General features: G+C 42.8%; 1 protein-coding gene across 1 annotated transcript in view; it reads left to right on the top strand.

The window, feature by feature from the left end:
- TOP2A (DNA topoisomerase II alpha) overlaps positions 1-17,565 on the top strand; it is a 36,203-nt gene extending 18,638 nt beyond the window's left edge. Inside the window, exons 18-35 of the mRNA XM_004608752.2 lie at positions 699-813; positions 907-1,028; positions 1,802-1,950; positions 2,370-2,601; positions 3,252-3,386; positions 3,492-3,692; positions 4,239-4,434; positions 5,991-6,082; positions 6,181-6,345; positions 7,069-7,152; positions 9,233-9,415; positions 10,825-10,918; positions 11,515-11,667; positions 12,964-13,096; positions 13,214-13,257; positions 14,490-14,630; positions 15,595-15,794; positions 16,279-17,565. Of these exons, the coding sequence (XP_004608809.2) occupies positions 699-813; positions 907-1,028; positions 1,802-1,950; positions 2,370-2,601; positions 3,252-3,386; positions 3,492-3,692; positions 4,239-4,434; positions 5,991-6,082; positions 6,181-6,345; positions 7,069-7,152; positions 9,233-9,415; positions 10,825-10,918; positions 11,515-11,667; positions 12,964-13,096; positions 13,214-13,257; positions 14,490-14,630; positions 15,595-15,794; positions 16,279-16,410 (2,571 nt within the window). The 3' untranslated portion in view covers positions 16,411-17,565. The remainder of the gene's footprint in view (positions 1-698; positions 814-906; positions 1,029-1,801; positions 1,951-2,369; positions 2,602-3,251; positions 3,387-3,491; positions 3,693-4,238; positions 4,435-5,990; positions 6,083-6,180; positions 6,346-7,068; positions 7,153-9,232; positions 9,416-10,824; positions 10,919-11,514; positions 11,668-12,963; positions 13,097-13,213; positions 13,258-14,489; positions 14,631-15,594; positions 15,795-16,278) is intronic.
- The last annotated feature ends 4,063 nt before the right edge of the window (positions 17,566-21,628 follow it).

Here is a 21,628-nt window from a genome sequence, read left to right as displayed (position 1 = left end):
CTTACTGATCTTTTAGGATTAATAGCAAATTCACATTGAATAGCTGGTCACATAAAATATTATATTTAGACTTCTACATAAATATGTTGGAGACCAAAAAGAAATTACAAAGACAGTGCACTTATTTTCTAATTGTACAGCAATTAAGTTATTTTTATCTTTAAAACATAAAATAGTAGGGCCCGATATCATCCCTTGAGCACCACCAGGAGTGATCCCTGAGCACTACGGAGTAGGACCCCTCCCAGAAAAAATATATAAACTACTTCTGTATAATTATGTGTATGGGGCCAAAGCAATAGTACAGTGAGTCGGAAGGTTTGATCCCTGACATCCAAAATGGTCCTCCAGGAATGATTCCTGAGCGTACAGTGAGGAGTAAGCCCTGAGCACTGCTGGGTGTGATCACCCAATAAAGATTATGTATATGTTTGAGATGCTCAAGAATTATAGTTCAATCTCCAGTATTTCTCACATCGCTCTCACCCCTGTACTCCAGTATCACTGGATATGACCCTGGTGGACTCTAGAATCAATGGGTTGAATATCATTGGGGGATATCCCCCTAAAAACTTAATAGAAATAATACTTCTTTGTTTTTTTGCATTAAGCTTATATTAAAACCATTGATGCCTTTTTCTTTTGTGGATCATGGTGGGAATAATGATCCACAAATAATGCTCTTTTTGCTTCCACAGGATTACTTGTACGGACAAACTACCACGTATCTGACATATAATGACTTCATAAACAAGGAGCTTATTCTTTTTTCCAATTCTGATAATGAAAGATCTATTCCATCTATGGTAGATGGTGAGTTCTAATTAGTCTTTTTAACATAATACAGAAAACAGTGCCCAGAATAGTCCAGGATACTAATATTTGCTCTTTTATTTCATTTTGAAGGTTTGAAACCAGGGCAGAGAAAGGTATTGTTTACTTGTTTCAAACGGAATGACAAGCGAGAGGTGAAAGTTGCCCAGCTTGCTGGGTCAGTGGCTGAGATGTCCTCCTATCACCATGGTGAGGTAAATATACAGTGTATAATGTTTTCCAAAAGCACCATAGCAGAAATATCTGCAGTTAAATTTTCCAAACCATGATGAAAGTATATGTTGGTATAGCAAAGAACAAATTGCTAAAATCTGTTGAACTATAAACTATATTTACTCAGTGGTAGCGCACATGCTTCAGATGTAAAAGACCTTAGATCCCATCTCCCTGACATACTTGCCTGCACACACCAAAGAGTAAAGATGATTTTACTCTCTGGCCCAACAAATCTCTCAAATAAAATTCCTGGGGCTGAAGCAATAGGGCACTTGCCCTGCACGAAGCCAACCTAGGTTCAATCCCTGACACCCAATATGGTTCTGGTAGCTTGCCAGAGTAATCCCCGAGTGCAGAGCCAGTAGTAAGCCCTGAGCACAGCCAGCTGAGGCCTAAAAAAACAAAAAAGAGTCCTAAATCTATTGGGGCTGGAACTGTAGTATAGTAGCAGGTAGGGTATTTGGGTTGCACAGGGACAATTTGGGTGCAATCCTACACCCAAGAAGTCTTGTGTTTAGGCACTGCTCCTGCCATCTAAGTGAGAACTCAGAAGACACTATGTAAGTGAGGGATTTGATTCAGGGTCCGTGGGGGAACCAAGGGAAGCTCCTTAATGCTTATACTATCTCTCAGGCCTGCATTTTTTATATTTATCTGAGAAAGATCAATAAATCTCTGTACTTCGTTGCAATAATGTAGCTACGCAAATTAAAAACCTATTCCTCCAGATTAATGAATCTTTTTCTCACAGATGTCACTGATGATGACCATTATCAACTTGGCCCAAAATTTTGTGGGGAGCAATAATTTAAACCTCTTGCAACCCATTGGTCAGTTTGGTACCAGGCTACATGGTGGCAAAGATTCTGCTAGTCCTCGATACATCTTCACAATGCTCAGGTGGGTATGCTTTAATTTCCTGTGAGTTGTCATTTCCAATTTTGAAATAATATGAGAGTTCCTGGTAACCAAAAATTACAAACTTCTAATGACTTAGAAAAGATACTTTTGACATAGATGCTAGATTAATTAACTTTTAAAAGCAGACAAAACTACTTGTTAAAGTTTAATGATGGGACTGGAGCGATAGTACAGTGGGTAGGGCGGCATTTGCTTTGCATTAGCCAGGGATGCTGCTTATCACCCTACAGTGCATTTCCACTAGGCCTGGAAGATAAAGAGCATTCAATACTGTTATGTGAATATTAGCAAGTAAAGCTCAGATTATTTTCAGGCACAGATAAGAGATAACACCTTTTTTCCCCCATGAATCATGAAAGGCAATATTTTTATAAGATAACATTCTTTGTTTTCTTTAGCCCTTTGGCTAGGTTGTTATTCCCACCAAAGGATGATCATACCTTAAGATTCTTATATGATGACAACCAACGTGTTGAGCCTGAATGGTACATTCCTATTATCCCCATGGTGCTGATAAACGGTGCTGAAGGAATTGGTACAGGGTGGTCCTGCAAAATCCCTAATTTTGATGTTCGTGAAGTTGTAAATAACATCAGGCGTTTGATGGATGGAGAAGAACCTTTACCAATGGTAACTATTATGTATATATTAAGGACCTTAGTTTTACGTTGGGTTTCAATTCAGTAAAACTTGGACTGGAGAGGTTAAGATGTTTGCTCTGCACATGGCCAACTTGGGTTCAATCTCCGGTACCACATACAGTCTGCTGAGCACTACCAGGAATGATCTGTGAGCACAGGAGTGAGTTCCGAACACTGCTAGAATACTTGCTGTGCATGAGTGAGGCCATGAGTTCAATCCTTGGCACTGTAGCACTGTTGTCCCGTTGTTCATCAATTTGCTCGAGTGGGCACCAGTAACATCTCCATTGTGAGACTTGCTGTTACTGTTTTTGGCACATAAAATACACGATGGACAGTCCTTGGCACCACAGAAAAAAAAAGCGCAATTATACAAGGTTATAGTTTGTTGGAGGGGCTACCCAGAGATGCTCTTGCTATTCCTGACTGTGCTCTGGAGTGTCCCCTGGTGTTAGGGACCATATGTGGTTCCTAAGGTTAGTAGCAGGATGTAGCCTCTGCAGCCACATACAAGGCAAGTGCCTTACCTCCTGCACCATCTCTCTGGCCCTAGTGATTTTTGTGTGTGTCATTTTCTTTTTTTTTGTTTCAAAAAACTACTTTATAACAATTTGTTCTTTTTGAAAAATGCCAATTTAGGTTCCAGGTTACAAGAACTTCAAGGGAACAATCGAAGAGCTGGCTCCAAATCAATATGTGATTAGTGGTGAAGTGGCGATTCTTAATTCCACAACCATTGAAATCACAGAGCTTCCCATCAGAACATGGACCCAGGTAAGTAAATCTGTGGATTTCTCTTTTTTATATTTTGTGATAAGGCCAATACTTTTTCTACCATTGCTTATTGAATATTCAGGAGCTTGCATCTCTTGTTTTCAGACATATAAGGAACAAGTTCTTGAGCCCATGTTGAATGGAACCGAGAAGACTCCCCCACTCATCACAGACTATCGAGAATACCACACAGATACCACCGTGAAGTTTGTTGTGAAGATGACAGAAGAAAAACTGGCACAAGCAGAAAGAGCTGGACTTCACAAAGTCTTCAAACTCCAATCTAGTCTCACATGCAACTCTATGGTATGTCTCATTTTATGCAAGATGTATATGTCTCAACTTTTTATCAGATGTTTATATTGTTAGTAGGCTATCTTAACTTTTATTTTATTTTCAAAAATTGATCATTTCTGGGGCTAGAGCAATAGTACAGCGGGTAGGGCGTTTGCCTTGCACACATCCGACCTGGGTTCGATTCCCAGCATCCCATATGGTCCTCTGAGCAGCGCCAGGGGTAATTCCTGAGTGCAGAGCCAGGAGTAACCCCTGTGCATTGCCAGGTGTGACCCAAAAAGCAAAGCAAAACAAGATAAAACAAAACAAAATGATCACTTCTCTAAAATTCTTTTCAATGAAATTTACTGAAATTATCTTTTGGGTTACCTGGTGATGCTCAGGGGTTGATCCTGGCTCTGCATCCAGGAATCAATCCTGGTGATGCTCAGGGAACCATACGGGATGCCAGGGATAGAATCCGGATCAGCCACGTGCAAGGCAAACTCCCTATCCACTATCCTATCTCTTTGGCCCCCAAATTATCTATTCTTAACTCTTGTTTTTCTTTTCCAGGTGCTTTTTGACCACGTAGGCTGCTTAAAGAAATATGATACCGTATTAGATATTCTAAGAGACTTCTATGAACTCAGGCTTAAATATTATGGACTGAGAAAAGAATGGCTTCTGGGAATGCTTGGTGCTGAATCTGCTAAACTGAATAATCAGGCTCGCTTTATCTTAGAGAAAATCGATGGCAAAATAATCATTGGTATGTTTTTAAAATACTTATTCCTGTATCTAAAACTAACACCATACTTCCTTGAAGCATTTTTGGTGAGAAGGATGTAGGGAGGGAGAGCAAACCCATTTAGTTTGGCTGGTGGTTAATTCTACAAGCATTTGTTTCAAACATAACATATCTGTAAAGAGCTTTAGCTTTTCCTAGCTTAAGCATTTTGAGAGATCCCCTGTGTACAAGCCTGAGCAATAGTAGGGCATTTACCTTGCAATCAGCCAACCTGGGTTCAATCTCTGGCAACCCATATGGTTCTCCCAAGTTCTGCAAGGAGTGATCCGGGGCACAGAGACAGAATAATCCCTGAATACAACTGGGTGTATCCACCCCCAGTGAATAAAAATTTGTAAAATCGAATAAAAGCAGGGACTTGGGTCAGTGAGACAGTACAACAGAGTAGGGTGCTTGTCTTACACACAGCTTACTCTGTGCGATCCCTGGCATCCCATCTGGTCCCCTCAGCACTGCCAGAAGATCTCTAAGTACATAGTCGGAAGTAAGCTCTTTAGGGCAGAACCACATATGGCCCCAAAATCCAAAAATTTAAAAAGGGGTTGGGGATGTGACTCAGTGGTAGAGCACTTGCTTTTCATGTGTGAGACCCTACGTTCCAGGGTCACATAGTTCCCCAAGCACAGCTGTTTTATGCCATCGTCCCCTCACCCCCACCCCTTGCAAAAAGAGAGTAAAAATATTTAAGCAAAATAAGATGTACAACTGAGGTAGAGGTTAGAGTCTTACACAAATAAAGGTTTCTTTTTTTTTGGTGGGGGGGTCTGATTTTGTTTTGGTGTTTGGGCCACACCCAGTGGTGCTCAGGGCTTACTCCTGGCTCTGCACTCAGGAATTACTCCTGGGGGGCCAGGGATCAAATCATGTACAAGGCAAGCATTCTGCTTGCTACACTATCACTCTAGCCCACAGATAAAGATTTTGATATCTTGTTGTTTTGAATTATGGATCACAGCCTGAGGTGATTTGTCTGCCCCCTTGTCAGTGACTAGAGATTAGTCTTTTTTTTTTTTTTTTTTGATTTTTGGGTCACACCCGGCAATGCACAGGGGTCATTCCTGGCTCATGCACTCAGGAATTACCCCTGGCGGTGCTCAGAGGACCATATGGGATGCTGGGATTCGAACCCGGGTCGGCCGTGTGCAAGGCAAACGCCCTACCCGCTGTGCTATCACTCCAGCCCAAGAGATTAGTCATTTATTAACCCGAATGTACAAAAAAAATATGCAAGAAAAGTTTGGTTTCCAATTTTAAGATTTTGACTTAACATGGAAATTTAATCCCTTTTTTTTTTTTTTCTTTTTGGGTCACACCCGACGATGCACAGGGGTGACTCCTGGCTCTGCACTCAGGAATTACCCCTGGTGGTGCTCAGGGGACCATATGGGATGCTGGGAATCGAACCTGGGTCCACCGCGTGCAAGGCAAACGCCCTGCCCGCTGTGCTATCACCCCAGCCCCTAATCCCATTTCTTAAGTATCTAAAATTGTTGCCTTTCTTTACATTTTTTTAATAGAAAATAAACCTAAGAAAGAATTAATTAAGGTTTTGATCCAGAGGGGATATGACTCAGATCCTGTCAAGGCTTGGAAAGAAGCCCAGCAAAAGGTAATTTTTTTTGTTAGCCTTTTGTTTGTTTGTTGTTAAAGACAAACAATTGGTGTTTTAAATTTCTTTTTGACATTGTATTTTAATGTTTCATCTAGATTCCAGATGAAGAAGAAAATGAAGAGAGTGATAATGAAAAGGAATCTGAAAAAAGTGACTCTGTGACAGATTCTGGACCAACCTTCAATTACCTTCTTGATATGCCTCTTTGGTATCTAACTAAGGAGAAGAAGGATGAACTATGCAAACTGAGAAAGGAAAAAGTGAGTTATTAGATGATTTCTGTTGATTAATTATATTCTAATGGTGAATATTAAAACTTGGGATCTGGAGATAGTACAACGAATAAAGTGCTTACCTTGCATGTAGCTGACGTGGGTTTCATCTACTTCCACACTCCATATCATTCCCCAGGCATTTCTGGGTGTATCTGCCTCTCAGAAAAAAAGAATTAAAATTGTGTGCCTTGTGAAAATTTTATTTGTTGAGTTTGGTATGTTGCTCAGAGTAGAGCACTTGCCTTGCATCTTTGAGACCCTGGTTTTGATCCCAACCACTGCACAAAAATATACTACTTATGCTGCAGAGATAAGTAGTCCTCAATCTATGTGGGGACAATCTATTCCAGGCCAATCTACCTTCGGCCAAACTATCTTGACCAGTCTATCTTGGGCTGATCTATCTGGGGCCAATTTATCTGGGGCCAATCTGCCTTGGAACAATTTTCCATGGGCCAAACTTTCTTCGGCCAGTCTACCTTGGGCCAATCTAACTGGGGCCAGTCTATCTTCAGCCAAGCGGGTAGGGCTTGCACACAGCTGATCCAGGTTCAATCCCTAGTCTCTCATATGGTCCTGCCAGGAGTTTCTGAATGCAGAGCCAGGAGTAACCTCCAAGCAACCTCCAAGCATCGACAGGTGTGACCTAAAAAGAAAAAATAATACTACTTTGGCAAAAATTAATTCTTAATCTTTTATTTTATGAAGGAGGAAGAATTAGAAATATTAAAGAGGAAGAGCCCAGCAGACTTATGGAGAGAAGACTTGGCTGCTTTTGTTGAAGAACTGGAGGTTTGTTGTTCATGTTACCTACATTAGAATTTTCTATTAATGAATTAAGTAATCTTTTAATGTTTTTGTCAAGAAATTTCATAATTGGCTACACATTCTCTGCTGCTCAGATCACAATCTGTAATGGGTACTTTCTCTGACTCTCTTTTTCTGTATAAGAGTATTTACTTAACTGGGAAAAAGAAAAGAACCATTTCACAATTGGTAGTAGAAAGAAGACAGCACATCAGAGAACAGACTGGGGGCCGGAGCAACACTACAGCAGATTGCCCTGGCGTTTGCCCTGCACGCGGCCATCCCAAGTGTGATTCCCCAGCACCCCATATGGTCCCCCGAGCCCGCCAGGAGTGATCCCTGAGCATAGAGCCAGGAGAAAGCCCTGATTGTTAAAAACTAATTCAAATAAACGATCCTAGGAAATATACTACTCTAATATTAATGGAGAAAGAAAGGAAAGGGTAGGAAGGAAATGCATTTCAATAAAGGGAAGAACATAATGAGATCGAGAAACAAAGAATTTAAATGTGGAAGACCCAACCTAGTGTTTCCCACCTTAACCTAAATGAACATAGACAATTTACCCACTGTGCTAACTAATCGGTTATAGAAGATTCTTTGTTACTACAACCTTCCTAATAATGTTTTATTTTTTCCCCCTATCACTTGATATGATAGCACAGCAGGTAGGGTGTTTGCCTTGCACAGGTAGCCTTGCACAGGTTTGCCTGGCAAGCTACCTGTGCTGTACTCAATATGCCAAAAACAGTAACAAGTCTCACAACAGAGAGATTACTGGTGCCCACTCAAGCAAATCGATGAACAATGGGATGACAGTAACAGTGATCACTTGACATATGAAAAAGCATTTCATAAAGTAAGCTAAAGACTTAACATGCAGATTTATATTATTACACTTTAGTATGAATGTCCAACTTGTTGTTCTTGTTAAGTTGGAGAAGGATATACTATTAGAATCATGTTCTAGTTTATTTGAATTTATAAGTTTCTGTGTTTCTATGTGTGTATATATATATATTATATCCTTACTTCACTAGTTTCTTTGGTGGGCAGCAGTGCTCAAGGCCTAATTCTGATTCTCTGATCAGGGATCATGTGGTATTCAAGGTCCCATACACATTGCCAAGGATTTTACTGGGGTTGGCCTTAACCCTGTAGTGTGTCTCTGGCCTCTCAGTTTCCTCTTAATTCTCATAGAAATTAGTGCTAGAATTAAGAATAAAAACTAATTTTCTGTCTCTACACTTTTTCATGGGGCACATGTTTCACACAAAAGGCCTGGAAATAGTATGAATTTGATTTTTTTACTATCATTACTATTCCTTTTTACTATAGTAATAATTTACTGTTATAACTATTCCTGGACTGGAGCAATAGCACAGCAGGTAGTGCAATTTATTTGCCTTGCATTTATTGGCCAACCAGGGTTCAATTCCTCTGTCCCTCTCGGAGAGCCCAGCAAGCTACTGAAAGTATCCTGCCCATACGGCAGAGCCTGGCAAGCTACCCGTGGCATATTTGATATGCCAAAAACAGTAACAAGTCTTACAATGGAGACGTTACTGGTGCCCACTTGAGCAAATCGATGAACAACAGGATGACAGTGCTACAGTACTATTACTATTCCTAGGGGCGAGAGCAGTATGGCAAATATGCAGATATGCCAAAAACAGTAACAATAAGTCTCATTCCCCTGACCCTGAAAAAGCCTCTAATCATTGGGAAGACGAGTAAGGAGAGGCTGCTAAAATCTCAGGGCTGAGTGTAGTAGAGATGTTACTGGTGCCCACTCGAATAAATCGACAAACAACTGGATGACAGTGATACACTGTTTCAAAATGGATCTTTTATCTTTAATTTTTGTTTTTGGGTCACATGTGCATGTAGGAGCTCTGAAGTTGATCCCCCAGTACCATCAGGAGTAACCCCAAACAAAATACAAAAGTAGATGTAACAGATTGAAACGAATTTAACTGCCTTTCCAGCTATTTCTGGAAGGTAACTGATATTTTAATCTATATTAACAGTTTATAAACTCACTTGGTTTTTATCTTTCTTATAGGCTGTTGAAGCCAAGGAAAAAAAGGATGAACAAGTAGGATTACCTGTGAAAGGTGGAAAAGCAAAGGGGAAAAAACCCCAAATGACCGAAGTCTTGCCTTCTCCAAGTGGAAAAAGAGTCATCCCTGTAGTGACTGTAGAGATGAAAGCAGAGGCAGAAAGGAAAAATAAAAGGAAAATTAAGGTAAGCTGCTTTATATTTTGGGGGCAGGGGGCAAGGGGTTGGTTTTGGGCTACACCCAGCCATGCCCAGGACTTACTCCTGACTATCCTCAATAATACTCCTGGTGGTCCTCGGGAGACCATATGGGGTGCCAGGGATCAAACCTGGTTCAGCCATGTTCGAGGGAAATGTCCTACCCACCATACTGTGCTCCAACCCTGAAGCTGCTTACTTTCCTTTTGAGATTGAATAAGGGCTGAGGAGCTAACTGCAATAGTCAAGCACTTACTAGGCATGTGCACAGTCCTGGGCTCAATCCCTGGTATCACGTAGCCCCCAAGTATTGCTGGGTGTAGACTCTTCTTTTGGTTGGTTTATTTGTTTGTTTTGGAATTTTGGGTCACATCCAGCAATGCTCAATCAGAGGTTACTCCTGGCTCTGTACTCAGGAATTACTCCTGGCTGGGCTCAGGGGACCATATAGGATGCTAGGATTGAACCTGGGTCAGCCGTGTGCAAGGCAAATACCCGACCTACTACACTATTTGGCCCCTGTAGACTTTTTTAAAATAAAAATGGTCACATTATAAAGATCTCAACCTTATTGTTGGAGATAAGGGTCACACCTACCAGCGCTTGGAGGCTTTTCCACCTGGTTCTATGTCCAAGGGACTATGTGGTCAGTAGGGATCAAAACCAGGCTTTCTGGGGCTGAAGCAGTAGTATAGTGGGTAGGACACTTGCCTTACACAGTGCCTACCCGGTTTGATCACAGCATCTTATATGGTTCCCCGGGCTGCCAAGAAGAGTAATGCCTGAGCACTGTTGGGTGTGGTCAAAAGAAAAGAGAAGCAGATTTTCTGTATGCAACGCCTGCACTAGCTCACTCAGGTGTCTATCCAGCCCAGTCCCATCATTTGGATTATATCCTGTACCTAATCATAATTTTCCTTTTGAACGTGACTTTTTTTTTTAACTTTATAAAGTTTTACCTTTATTCAACACTAGTAATCAAAGCCCTTTTATTTTTTTTCTTTTACGTCACACCTGGTGATGCACAGGGGTTACTCCTGGCTCTGCACTTAGGAATCACTCCTGGCAGTACTCAGGGGACCATATGGGATGCTGGGAATCGAACCCGGGTCGGCCGCGTGCAAGGCAAATGCCCTACCCGCTGTGCTATTGCTCCAGCCCCTCAAAGCCCAAATTTAAAATAACTGAGGGGCTCGAGCTCAGCAGGTAGGGCATTTGCCTTGCACCCGGCCTACCCAGATTTGATCCCCAGCATCCTATATGGTCTCCTGAGCACTGTCAGGAGTGGCTCCAAAACAAGTCTGGTATTCTTGTTATGTATTAGTATAGTTGACTAAACTGTTTCAAATAATACATTGGCAGAACTTGACCTTTTTGCTTATCTCGCTGTCTTTTAGAATGAAAACACTGAAGGAAGCCCACAGGAGAATGGTGAAGCAGAAGGCCTTAAAAAAAGATTAGAAAAGAAACTGAAAAAAGAAAAAGAACCAGGTATTAAAACAAAAGAAGATGGTTTAGGGGCCAGAGAGATAGTACAGCTGGTAGGGCATTTGCCTTGCACACAACTGACCCAGGTTCGATCCCTGGCACCCTGTGTCTGCCAGTTGTGATCCCTGAGTGCGGATTTGAGAGTAAATAAGTCAGTGTGATTTACAATACTCTCATTATTAACGTTTTAAGAATATAATGCTATGGACTTGAAAGATGGTACAGTAGGTAAGGCACTCCCTACTTACAAGCATATACTACCATGGAGCCTAGAGAAACCCTACAATGTATTTATTTGACCAGAGGAGCGAACTACCTTGCTCTAAGCCCCATAAGGAAGAGGGATGGGGCTGGAGAGAAAACTCAAAGGACTGGAGTACCTCGTTTTCAAGCTGCAGCCTGCGAGCCTGCGAACCATGTGGAACCAGCGCCACATGGTTCCCTGAGCACCCCAGCAGTGGCCCCAAGAAAAGAGAAGCCAAGTTTGTTTCTACTCCCCATGTATACTCAGCACTAACTCCAAATATCCAGAGGATAGATGGAGGCAAATGACGTCACTAAGAATATATAAAAGCATGTTTTCCTATCTCCTTTTCTAGGTGCCAAGACAATGAAACAAACTACATTGTCTTTTAAGCCAGTCAAAAAAGGGAAGAAGAAAAACCCCTGGTCTGATTCAGAATCAGATATGAGCAGTGATGAAAGTGATTTTGATGTCCCTCCACGAGAAATAGAGCTACGGAAAGCATCAAGTAAGGAAAACAAATATATATAGATGTGGGCTGGAGCAATAGCACAGTGGGTAGGGCATTTGCCTTGCATGCAGCCGACCTGGATTTAACCCCAGGACCCTGTATGGGCCCCAGGAGTAATTTTTTTTTTAATTGAATCACTGTGAGATAAAGTTACAAAGCTTTCATGTTTGAGCTTCAGCCATACAATGATCAAACACCCATCCCTCCACCAGTGCACATTTTCCACCACCGGTGTCTCCAGTATCCCCCTCACCCCCATCCTAGTCCTCACCCTGCCTCTATGGCAGACAAATTCCCCAATACTCTCTCTCTACTTTTGGGCATTATAGTTTGCTCGAATTTTCCCACCCCCATTCACACCTTCCTGTCAGGGGCAGACACTAGATAATTAATTTTCTATTGCTCACTCTGAATATGATGGGAGGTCTCGTGGCTGCAAAAGTGACTACGCGCTTCTGGAATTCTAAGATTGTCAATGGTTGGGGTCCAGAGACATCTCTGTAGGGCGCAAATCCATTTTGGGATTCAGTTGGGAGTCCCTGGACCAGGCTGCACTGCCATGAGGCCTAGAGTCTTAGTCCTGGAACCTGCATACCTGGGCCTTGCTTCTGGAAGCTCATGGTCACCAGGCTTCATCTGGAGCAGGCGGGGAAGAGCAAACCTGCTCCATCTGAGGTACCCTGGTGAAACTGGCTTGGTACAGGACCCAGAGAGATCTCCAGCAATGTGGTGTCTTCCAGGACTCACTGCTGTGTCTCTGGACCAAAGCTGTTGGTAGGAGTAATTCCTGAGTGCAGAACACTGTCGGATGTGCACCCCCCACCCAATGCCAAAAGAGAAGGGGAAAATAAAAAAAAAACATGCTGGAAGGTTTCACTGGCCAGTATTTCAGGGAATACAATCCCAGAAATGTTTATGTCTAAGTTATTTAAGATTTGAAAAACTAAAGCTTCTTTTGGGTATTAAACCGAATATTAAATGTTGCAGAGAATTGCCTCTCAAGCAGTGCTCTAGGGGCACTCCAGTTATACCTAACTGACTGAACTAGATGGTTCCATGCTCTGGCCTCACAGTGCAAGACTGTGAGGACACGGCTGTGCTGGGGTTGGGGTGCATGCAGTGCTGGGCGTCAGACTCAGGACCCTAAGCATATGCAAGAGATGTGCTTCTGCTCTTGGAACTAACTAACCCTCTGAGCCCTAAATATTACATCTTTATGAAATATTTTACCAATCTGGGGGTTGCTTATTTCTTTTATTCTCTTTGACTCTTGGAATATGTATTTTTTCATAGCAAAAACTAAAACCATGGTAGATTTGGATTCAGATGAAAATTTCTCTGATTTTGATGAAAAATATCAAGATGAAGATGATGGAGATTTTGTTCCATCAGATGACAGTCTACCTACAACCAAAACTTCCCAAAAGTAAGTTTCTTCTCCACAATGGATTTTTATATTTCTTTTTAATAGTCAAGCAATAATTATTTCGTGTTTGAAATAATTAGAATTAGATATAAGTACTTTATTTTTTTTATTTTTTAGACAAACTAACAAAGAACAGAAACCACCAAAAAGTGCCGTATCGGGTATGTATTTAAGTGAAAATAACTTTAAAATAGTTAAATGTCCGGCCAAAGCAATAGAACAATAAGTAGGGCATTTACCTTGGAAGTGGCTGACCCGGGTTGAATCCCGAGCACCCAGTATGATCCCCCAAGCCCTCTAGGACTAAGTTCTAAACACTGCTGGTGTGGTCACAGAAAACAAAACAAACAAAAAAGTCAAATGTCTGCTTCACTGGACACTTTAGTCTTCAGCTGGGTTCTAATCTGGATTACATTTGCCAAATCCTAATTTGAAAAAGAATTACATTCTTAGCATCACAATGATGTTTTTCATTAGATTTAGATTTACATAGAGATAGATTTTTTTTTTAATTTTTATTGAGGTACTATAATTTACAAAGTTATTCATAACACCCAACTTTACAATTAGCCATGATCAAATATACAGATTTCCCAACCTCAGCCCAGGATCAAAGATAACTCCCGCCTGGGCTCTGGGGCCATGTGGGGTGCCAGGGACCGAACCCAGATAAGCCACATTGCAAGGCAAACGCTGTCACCGTTGTCCTATCACTCTGGCTCAGAGATAGATTTTATCATTGTCACTGTCATCCCGCTGTTCATTGATTTGCTCAAGCGGGCACCAGTAACATCTCCATTGTGAGACTTGTTATTGTTTTTGGCATTATCAAATATGCCACAGGTAGCTTGCCAGACTATGTCATGATAGATTTTATACTTAATAAATTTAAAGGAGATAAAAGGAAGGAAATTTTTCTTTAAGTAATCTGTGTGGGACCAGAGAGATACTACAGCGGTTAAAAGCTTGCCTTACATGTATGTGACAAGTCCAGGTTCAATCCCCGACAACTCATATAGCCCCCTGAGCACAACCCGGTGTGGCCAAAAAAAAAAAAAAAAAGGAGAAGTCAGTGAAATCTGCTTGCTGGGTACTATGTTAGAGATTTAAAGCAATAAAAATTCAGTGCTGTGTGGTGCTGGAAGATTGTATGTATGAATTAACAGTTGTGAAGGGCCAGAGATAGTACAGTGGGTAGGACTCCTGCACGCAGCCAGCCTGGATTCAAACCCCAGCACCCTAATGGTCCTTTGAGTCCTGTCAGAAGTGATCCCTGATCACAGAGCCACGAGTAAGCCCTGAGCACTGCCAGCTAAGGTGCATAAAGCAAAATAAGCACGAAAAAAAATCCAGTGGATTTTCACATGTCTACTGTATGCCTTTTCATTTGTAGTAATGGACATTGATGCTGATGATGCCAAGAATGATGTACCACTTTCCCCAAGCCCCCCTGCTGCCGATTTTACAGCTAAAACGGAAACTGTAGAGCCTATTTCTAAAAAGAAGGTGACGGTGAAGAAAACAGCAGCAAAAAGTGAGCCTGAAGTCTTTGAGATGGGTTATTATTGGGATTCAGTAACTGGCTGCCACATGTACATTTTGATTGTTATTCCCAGATTTCACTCTTAAGTTGAAATTAAGTATTTTCTAAATGAAAGCAAACCTTTAGAAATCCTTATGCTCGAAACTGGTGGTCAAAAGATTTTCTAGTAGTATGTTTCTCAAATGCTAGGCATCAGACCAAAAAGACAGCGCAAAGGACTAGAGGATATACACCATTGGGTATGGGCCAAACCTCTTGGTACCCCCTACTCCCTTCGCCACGACTAGGCATCAGCTAGTTCATTTCTGTGACAGAAATAGGATTTCTAAGTTTAATGTAAAAAAAAAAAAATACACCTGTAAAATGTTGAATATTGGAACTGGAGCAATAGCACAGCGGGTAGGGCATTTGCCTTGCATGCGGCTGACCCAGGTTTGAATCTCAGCATCCCACATGGTTCCCCGAGCACTGTCGGGAGTAGTTCCTGACTGCATGAGCCAGGAGTAACCCCTGTGCATCGCCGGGTGTGACCCCCCAAAAAAAACGTATATTTTCTCTCAGGGCCAGAGGAACAGTTTAGCAAGTAGTATTTTTACGTTGCACTCGACCAACCGGGGTTCAATCCTCAGCACCCTGTATGGCCCCCTGTACACCGCCAGAAGTAATTCCTGAGGGCAGAGCCAAGAGTAAGCCCTAAGCACAGCCAAGTATGGCTAAAAACAAACCCAAAAAAGCCTTCTCTAGTATATTTTCTGCTATTAGTTTCTTTCCCAATGTTAGTGAGGAAACAGGCAAATAATTCAAAGGGCTTAGTTCTGCCTGTGGGACGCCCTGGTCTCCAGAACCACAGGGTCTCCTGAGCTCTGCCTATTGTACGAGCCTCTAAGCCCCTGAACACAAAAATTCAGAGGATAAGTCATTTCTAAGTGGTAATGATGATTTTGTTGTCTTGCAGGTCAATCTTCCACCACCACTGCAGGCACCAAAAAACGGGGTGCACCAAAAGTAACCAAAAAGGATTCTGGCTTGAATTCTGAAACCTCTAAAAAGCCTGACCCCACTAAAACGAAGATTCGTCGCAAAAGGAAACCTTCTTCTTCTGATGATTCTGACTCTAATTTTGAGGAGAGAATTTCTAAGGCAGCTGCAAGTAAGGTGGGTATTTTGAAACACAGCCAGGCTTTGCTCTTCTTAACTATTTGGCACCTTTTTTAAGAAAGTTAATTTAAATCTCCAGGGGCTGGAGCAATAGCACAGTGGGTAAGGCTGTTGCCTTGCACGCGGCTGACCCGGGTTCAATTCCCAGCATCCCATATGGTCCCCTGAGCACCGCCAGGAGTAATTCCTGAGTGCATGAGCCAGGAGTAACCCCTGTGCATCACCAGGTGTGACCCAAAAAGCAAAAAAAAAAAAAAACAACTCATACTCCATTAGCTCCTGCTGTATTCTGTGTAGCTGTAGCAAGTTCAGTGTGCCACTTATCTAGTGAATGAGTTTAAATCTCTTTCTTACTCCTTATAAAGGTGGAAACCTTGAATTGTAGTCTGGTTGTGCCTTTTACATTGAGTTATGCTGTTATGTTTAAGTTATGCTGTTGGTTGGCGTTATGCAAATTATATGGACTTGTCATTTCTTGTAGAAATCCAAGGGGGAGACCAATGACTTCCATCAGGACTTAGACTCAGCTCTCGCCCCACGGGCAAAATCTGGACGGGCAAAGAAGCCTATAAAGTACCTTGAAGAGTCAGATGATGACGATGATCTGTTTTAAAATGTGAGATGACTGTTTTTTGAGTAACGGTCTTATTAAGCCCAAGGCTGATTTTAAAGTTGCCTGAAGCTCTTAATTTCCTCCCCTGAGAATGTAATTTGAAAAGATAATCCAGAAGTCTCAAGGTTGTAAAGGTAATCCAGAACCCTCACGCATGTAAAGCCCAAATATCCCTTTCTCTTTTACAATATTATCTAACATATGACCATCTTTTGGGCATTATTCTTCTTACTTTAAAGTGTCTGTGTTTTGAGTCTGTTGTTTTTGAACTGATTTTATGTTCTCCTGCACTCTTGAGAGTTGTGGTCACTTTAACATAATGTCGTTTGTTTATTGACCCTTCACTCTAAAATGGGAGCACTTTGATATTCAAGTGTCTACTCCATCTCCTTTTGTTTCAGCAAATATTAGATAGAACATGATCAATTTTCTTTTCTTAGATTTTATAGGTAATTTTCCATCAGATACATTTTATAGTTTTAATACAAATATTCTTCGCCCCTCAGCCTTCTATGTGCTGAATTTTTGTTCGAGCAATGAGAAATTACTCATATTCTTCCTTTCCTTTTGATCATTATTACAGACTCAAGAAAAACACCATTGCTGGGGCCAGAGTGATAGTCCAGTGGACAGGTGCTTACCCTGCTAACTATCCCCAGCATCATATATAGTCCCTAAGCCCCTCCAGGAGTAATCCCCTGACCGAAGAGCCAGGAATAAGCCCTGAGCACCGCCAGGTGTGTTCCCCCTTTGTCCCCGCCCTCCCAGAAAAGCACCATTGCTGTTTGTCTGTAACCACAATATAATCAACAGCATGAAGAAAATTAATGTGACATTCTCAGCTCTTGCTCTGTCTCCTCTGGCTGCCTCTGAACCTTTAGATCTCTCAAAGAGCTGGTTTCGTGGGAGCAGGAGAGTACTGATTTCTAGATTGAAAAATAGGAAACGTTTGCTCAGAGATCTTATTTTTATGCCATATTTAGCAGGGAGCTATTGTATCTATTTTGGGAAATTTCCATTATTTTCAACACTCATAACCTTTTGTAAACCTTTCTGCCTTGTTATGTGTGTGTGCTTTGAGTGGTGTTATTAATGTTTTGTATATACTTAATATGTTTTTCTATTTAGCTTAATTTCAACAATTTTGTACTGTAATAAAATGTTCTAAGCATTGTATCCATTGGATTCCCTTCTTCCCCTGCACTACAGCCTCTAACCTATATCTCTCTTCATTACCTTTAGAGAATTATTTTAATCATACCTGATGTGCCTGGCCATAATAGGTCTTTTTTTTTTTTTTGTCCCAGCAATTCTTTTTTTTTGGGGGGGTCACACCTGGCGATGCACAGGGGTTACTCCTGGCTCTGCACTCAGGAATTACTCCTGGCGGTGCTCAGGGGACCATATGGGATGCTGGGATTTGAACCCGGGTCGGCCGCGTGCAAGGCAAACGCCCTACCCGCTATGCTATCACTCCAGCCCCATGTCCCAGCAATTCTTACATTAAGAAATTTAGTTCTAGAGGCTGGAGTGATAGTATAGCAGGTAGGGCAGAAGAAAGAAAGAAAGAAAGAAAGAAAGAAAGAAAGAAAGAAAGAAAGAAAGAAAGAAAGAAAGAAAGAAAGAAAGAAAGAAAGAAAGAAAGAAAGAAAGAAAGAAAGAAAGAAAGAAAGAAAGAAAGAAAGAAAGAAAGAAAGAAAGAAAGAAAGAAAGAAAGAAAGAAAGAAAGAAAGAGAGAGAGAAAGGAAGGGAAGAGAAGAGAAGAGAAAAGAGAAGAGAAGAGAAGAGAAGAGAAGAGAAGAGAAGAGAAGAGAAGAGAAGAGAAGAGAAGAGAAGAGAAGAGAAGAGAAGGAAATTTAATTCCAGTGCCAGAGTACTAGTACAGTGCGTTGGGCTCTTGCCTTATTTGCAGCCAACCCAGTTCAATCTCCAGCACTGCTTATGATCCCCTGAGCTCACCAGGAGTGATCCCTGAATGCAGAGCCAGGTGTGTCTGTCAAGTGTGACCCAACAAACACTCCGTCAAAAAAAAAAAATAGTTCTTGGGGGGTAGTAGACAGAGTACAGGACTTCATGTATTTGCCTTGCACATCACCAACCCTAGTTCAAATCCCAGAGCCACATATGGTTCCCGAGTACCACCAGGGGTCATTGCTGAGTGCCACTGGGTGTTTTGTGTTTTTGTTTTTGTTTCTTTTTTAAAAAGGGGGCTGGAGTGATAGCACAGCGGGTAGGATGTTTGCCTTCCACACAGCTGACCCGGGTTTGATTCCCAGCATCCCATATGGTCCCCTGAGCACGCCAGGAGTAATTCCTGAGCACATGAGCCAGGAATGACCCCTGTGCATTGCCGGTTATGACCCAAAAACAAACAAACAAAAAAAAGACAACCCCTCCCAATTTGGAGAAAATGTCATCTAATACTTTCAGGGCCTAAATAAAACAGTAGGGAAGGAGGAATTTGCCCTCTCCCTGAGCTCCATTTGATATCTATTTTCTGCTCCCAATGGCAGTGTGCCTAGTTCTCAGGCCCTAAAGTCACACCATACTAAAATGGCTGCTCTTAGATAAATAAAAAAAGAGGATTTTCATTAAAGCATAGTCTACGAGCCTTGTCAAACGGGACAAGAAATGGTTGTACTGCGATTAGTATGTTTGTAGAATTCAGGGGAGCAAAAACCTAAATTATGTGCTGCATCATTAGTTGTCTTTGCTAAAGACATGACTCGCTAAACAATGAAAAGGCTAAAACTGAGGGCGTGAGCACATACTTCTGGTGTATTACAAAACCAAATGTTATCAGCAGTGAAGATCTGAGGGCACAGCGACTAAAAGGCACAGTGAGGGACCAGAGTAGAGTGGGTAGTTACCCAGTCTGGTGCAATCCCCAGCACCTCATATGCTCCCCCAAGCACCTCCGAAAGTAATTACTGAGTGCAGAGTCAGGAATAATCCCTACTATCACCCAGTGTGGCCTAAAAAAGGCAAAATGAGCATGTGGGGCCACAGGGCAGGGATAGGGGTCTAGGTGTTTGCACTTCACAAGACCAACCTGCTAAGGGCCCCCAAGGAACATCAGGAGTAATCCCTGAGCAGACGCTTAGAGCCAGAAGTAACCCCTGAGCAATACCAGGTGTGGTCCACAAAACACGCAAAATGATGATGTGCGTGGGATGTGGGGAAGGGACAAAGGTACTGCCACGCGCGGGTTCTGTCCAATTAGACTGAGTCTGCACCTAGTCACCAGCGAGGACACAAAATGAATGACAAAGGGCTGGAGTGATAGCACAGCGGGTAGGGCATTTGCCTTGCACGCGGCCAACCCAGGTTCGATTCCCAGCATCCCATATGGTCCCCTGAGCACCGCCAGGAGTGATTCCTAAGTGCAGAGCCAGGAGTAACCCCTGTGCATTGCCGGGTGTGACCCCAAAAAGCAAAAAAAAAATAAAAGAATGACAAAACTCCCAAAGAATGGGCTTCGGGATACCACAACTGCAGACAGGGCTCAACTTCAAAAGTGAGCCTACACCCCCATCCCAACCGGGCATCTCCAGCCCCAAATCTCAGTATTGATGTTTTGGGGTTGTTTATTTTTTGGGGGGCTGGGGGGTTGGCTTTTTGGGTTCACACCCAGCGATGCTCAGGCGTTACTCCTGGCTCTGCACTCAGGAATGACTCCTGGCAGTGCTCAGGGGACCTTATGGGATGCCAGGGATTGGAAAAGAGTTGGCTGCATACAAGGCAAAAGCCCTCTCCACTGTGCTATCTCTCCGGCCCCAGTATTGATGTTTGTTTTTTTTTTATTTCAAAATTCTCAGCACCTGTCTAACTGCTGTGGCCCTGAGATTATCCCCAGGCCCTTCATGGCGTCCCTGCACCATACACCACAGGTGAGGTCCTAGTGGTCACTGAGCAATGCCCATGGCCTGGTTAGCCACCAGCTCAGCACTCAGCATCTTCAGGAGTGGCTGCCCTGTGACCCTGTTCAAGAACCCCCCCAAAGAAGGTTTTTTTTTTTTTTTTTGGTCACACCCGGCTATGCTCAGGGGTTACTCCTGACTCTGCACTTAGGAATTACTCCTGGCGGTGCTCAGGGGACCATATGGGATGCTGGGAATTGAACCCAGGTCAGCTGAGTGCAAGGTAAATGCCCTACCTGCTGTTCTATCGCTCCAGCCCCTCATCTTTTTTTTTTTTTTTAAAAAAGAAAGAAACCACACTTGGCAGTGCTTGGGGGGGCCATGCAATGCCAGGGGTCAAGTCCAGGGCTCCCGCATGCAAACTGTGTGCTCGACTCAAAGCGCCTCTCCAGGCCTGGATCCCAGACACTGCCCTCAGTTCCCCACTGGAGGTCAGCGTCAGCAATTCCAGAACTTGATACGAATGAAATGCAGTTATGTCTGCTTGGTATCTGGCTTCTCTCATCCCACATGATGTGTTTGAAATTCATGCTGCTACACGTATCAGTCGTTTTCCTCTTCTTTTGGCCAAAGATTATTCCATTGCGCACGTTTGTTTATTCACTCACCTGTTGATGGACATCTGGGTGGTGTCCAGGGTGAATGTATTATAAATAAAGCTGTTGTGAACACGGGAGGGCAAATCCTTTTTTAGAGAAACTTGTTTTCTTTTTCAATTCTCTGGGGTCAGTACCTACACTGTTAAACTTTTGGGCCACACATGGCAATAATGCTCGAGCCTCTTGGCTCTGTCCTAGAGCAGAGGGGAATTACACCCACTGGAGGTCCTGCCTGCCCGTCTCGGCCACTTTTAAGTGGTTCACGGGGCAGCGTGGCTCGGTCTGTGGCTGGGCTCTGCTGGCAGCCTCATCTACGAGCCAGGGGTTTCGCAGTTTGACAGGCTCCCCCTTCTTTGCCTTGGAAGCGCAGGAAAAAAGTAACAGGAGGGAAACTGCATGGGGGCGTGGGGGGATCTGGGAATTCTCTAGAGGCTGATTACAAAAATCCTTACCCTTGGATTTAACTCGAAAGGCTGAGTTGCTCGGCATGCGGGACTCCCTCGGGAGAGCCAGTCTGGAGAACCAGGTTCCATCCCCCCGCACTGGGCTTGGCCCACAAAACCAAACCAAACAAGACCCAGGGCTGGGAGAGCCATCCGTGCTGCTGACCCGTTCCATCTTACCACAAACGGTCCCCTAAGCAACAGCCCAAGTGACCCTGAGCACAGATTCAGGAGTAAACCCTGAGTACCCTTGGGT

The sequence above is a fragment of the Sorex araneus genome, chromosome 3 (genome assembly GCF_027595985.1).
Source record: "Sorex araneus isolate mSorAra2 chromosome 3, mSorAra2.pri, whole genome shotgun sequence".
NCBI lineage: Eukaryota > Metazoa > Chordata > Mammalia > Eulipotyphla > Soricidae > Sorex > Sorex araneus.
Note: the sequence above shows the minus strand (reverse complement) of the source record. Positions and strands in the feature narration are given on the sequence as shown.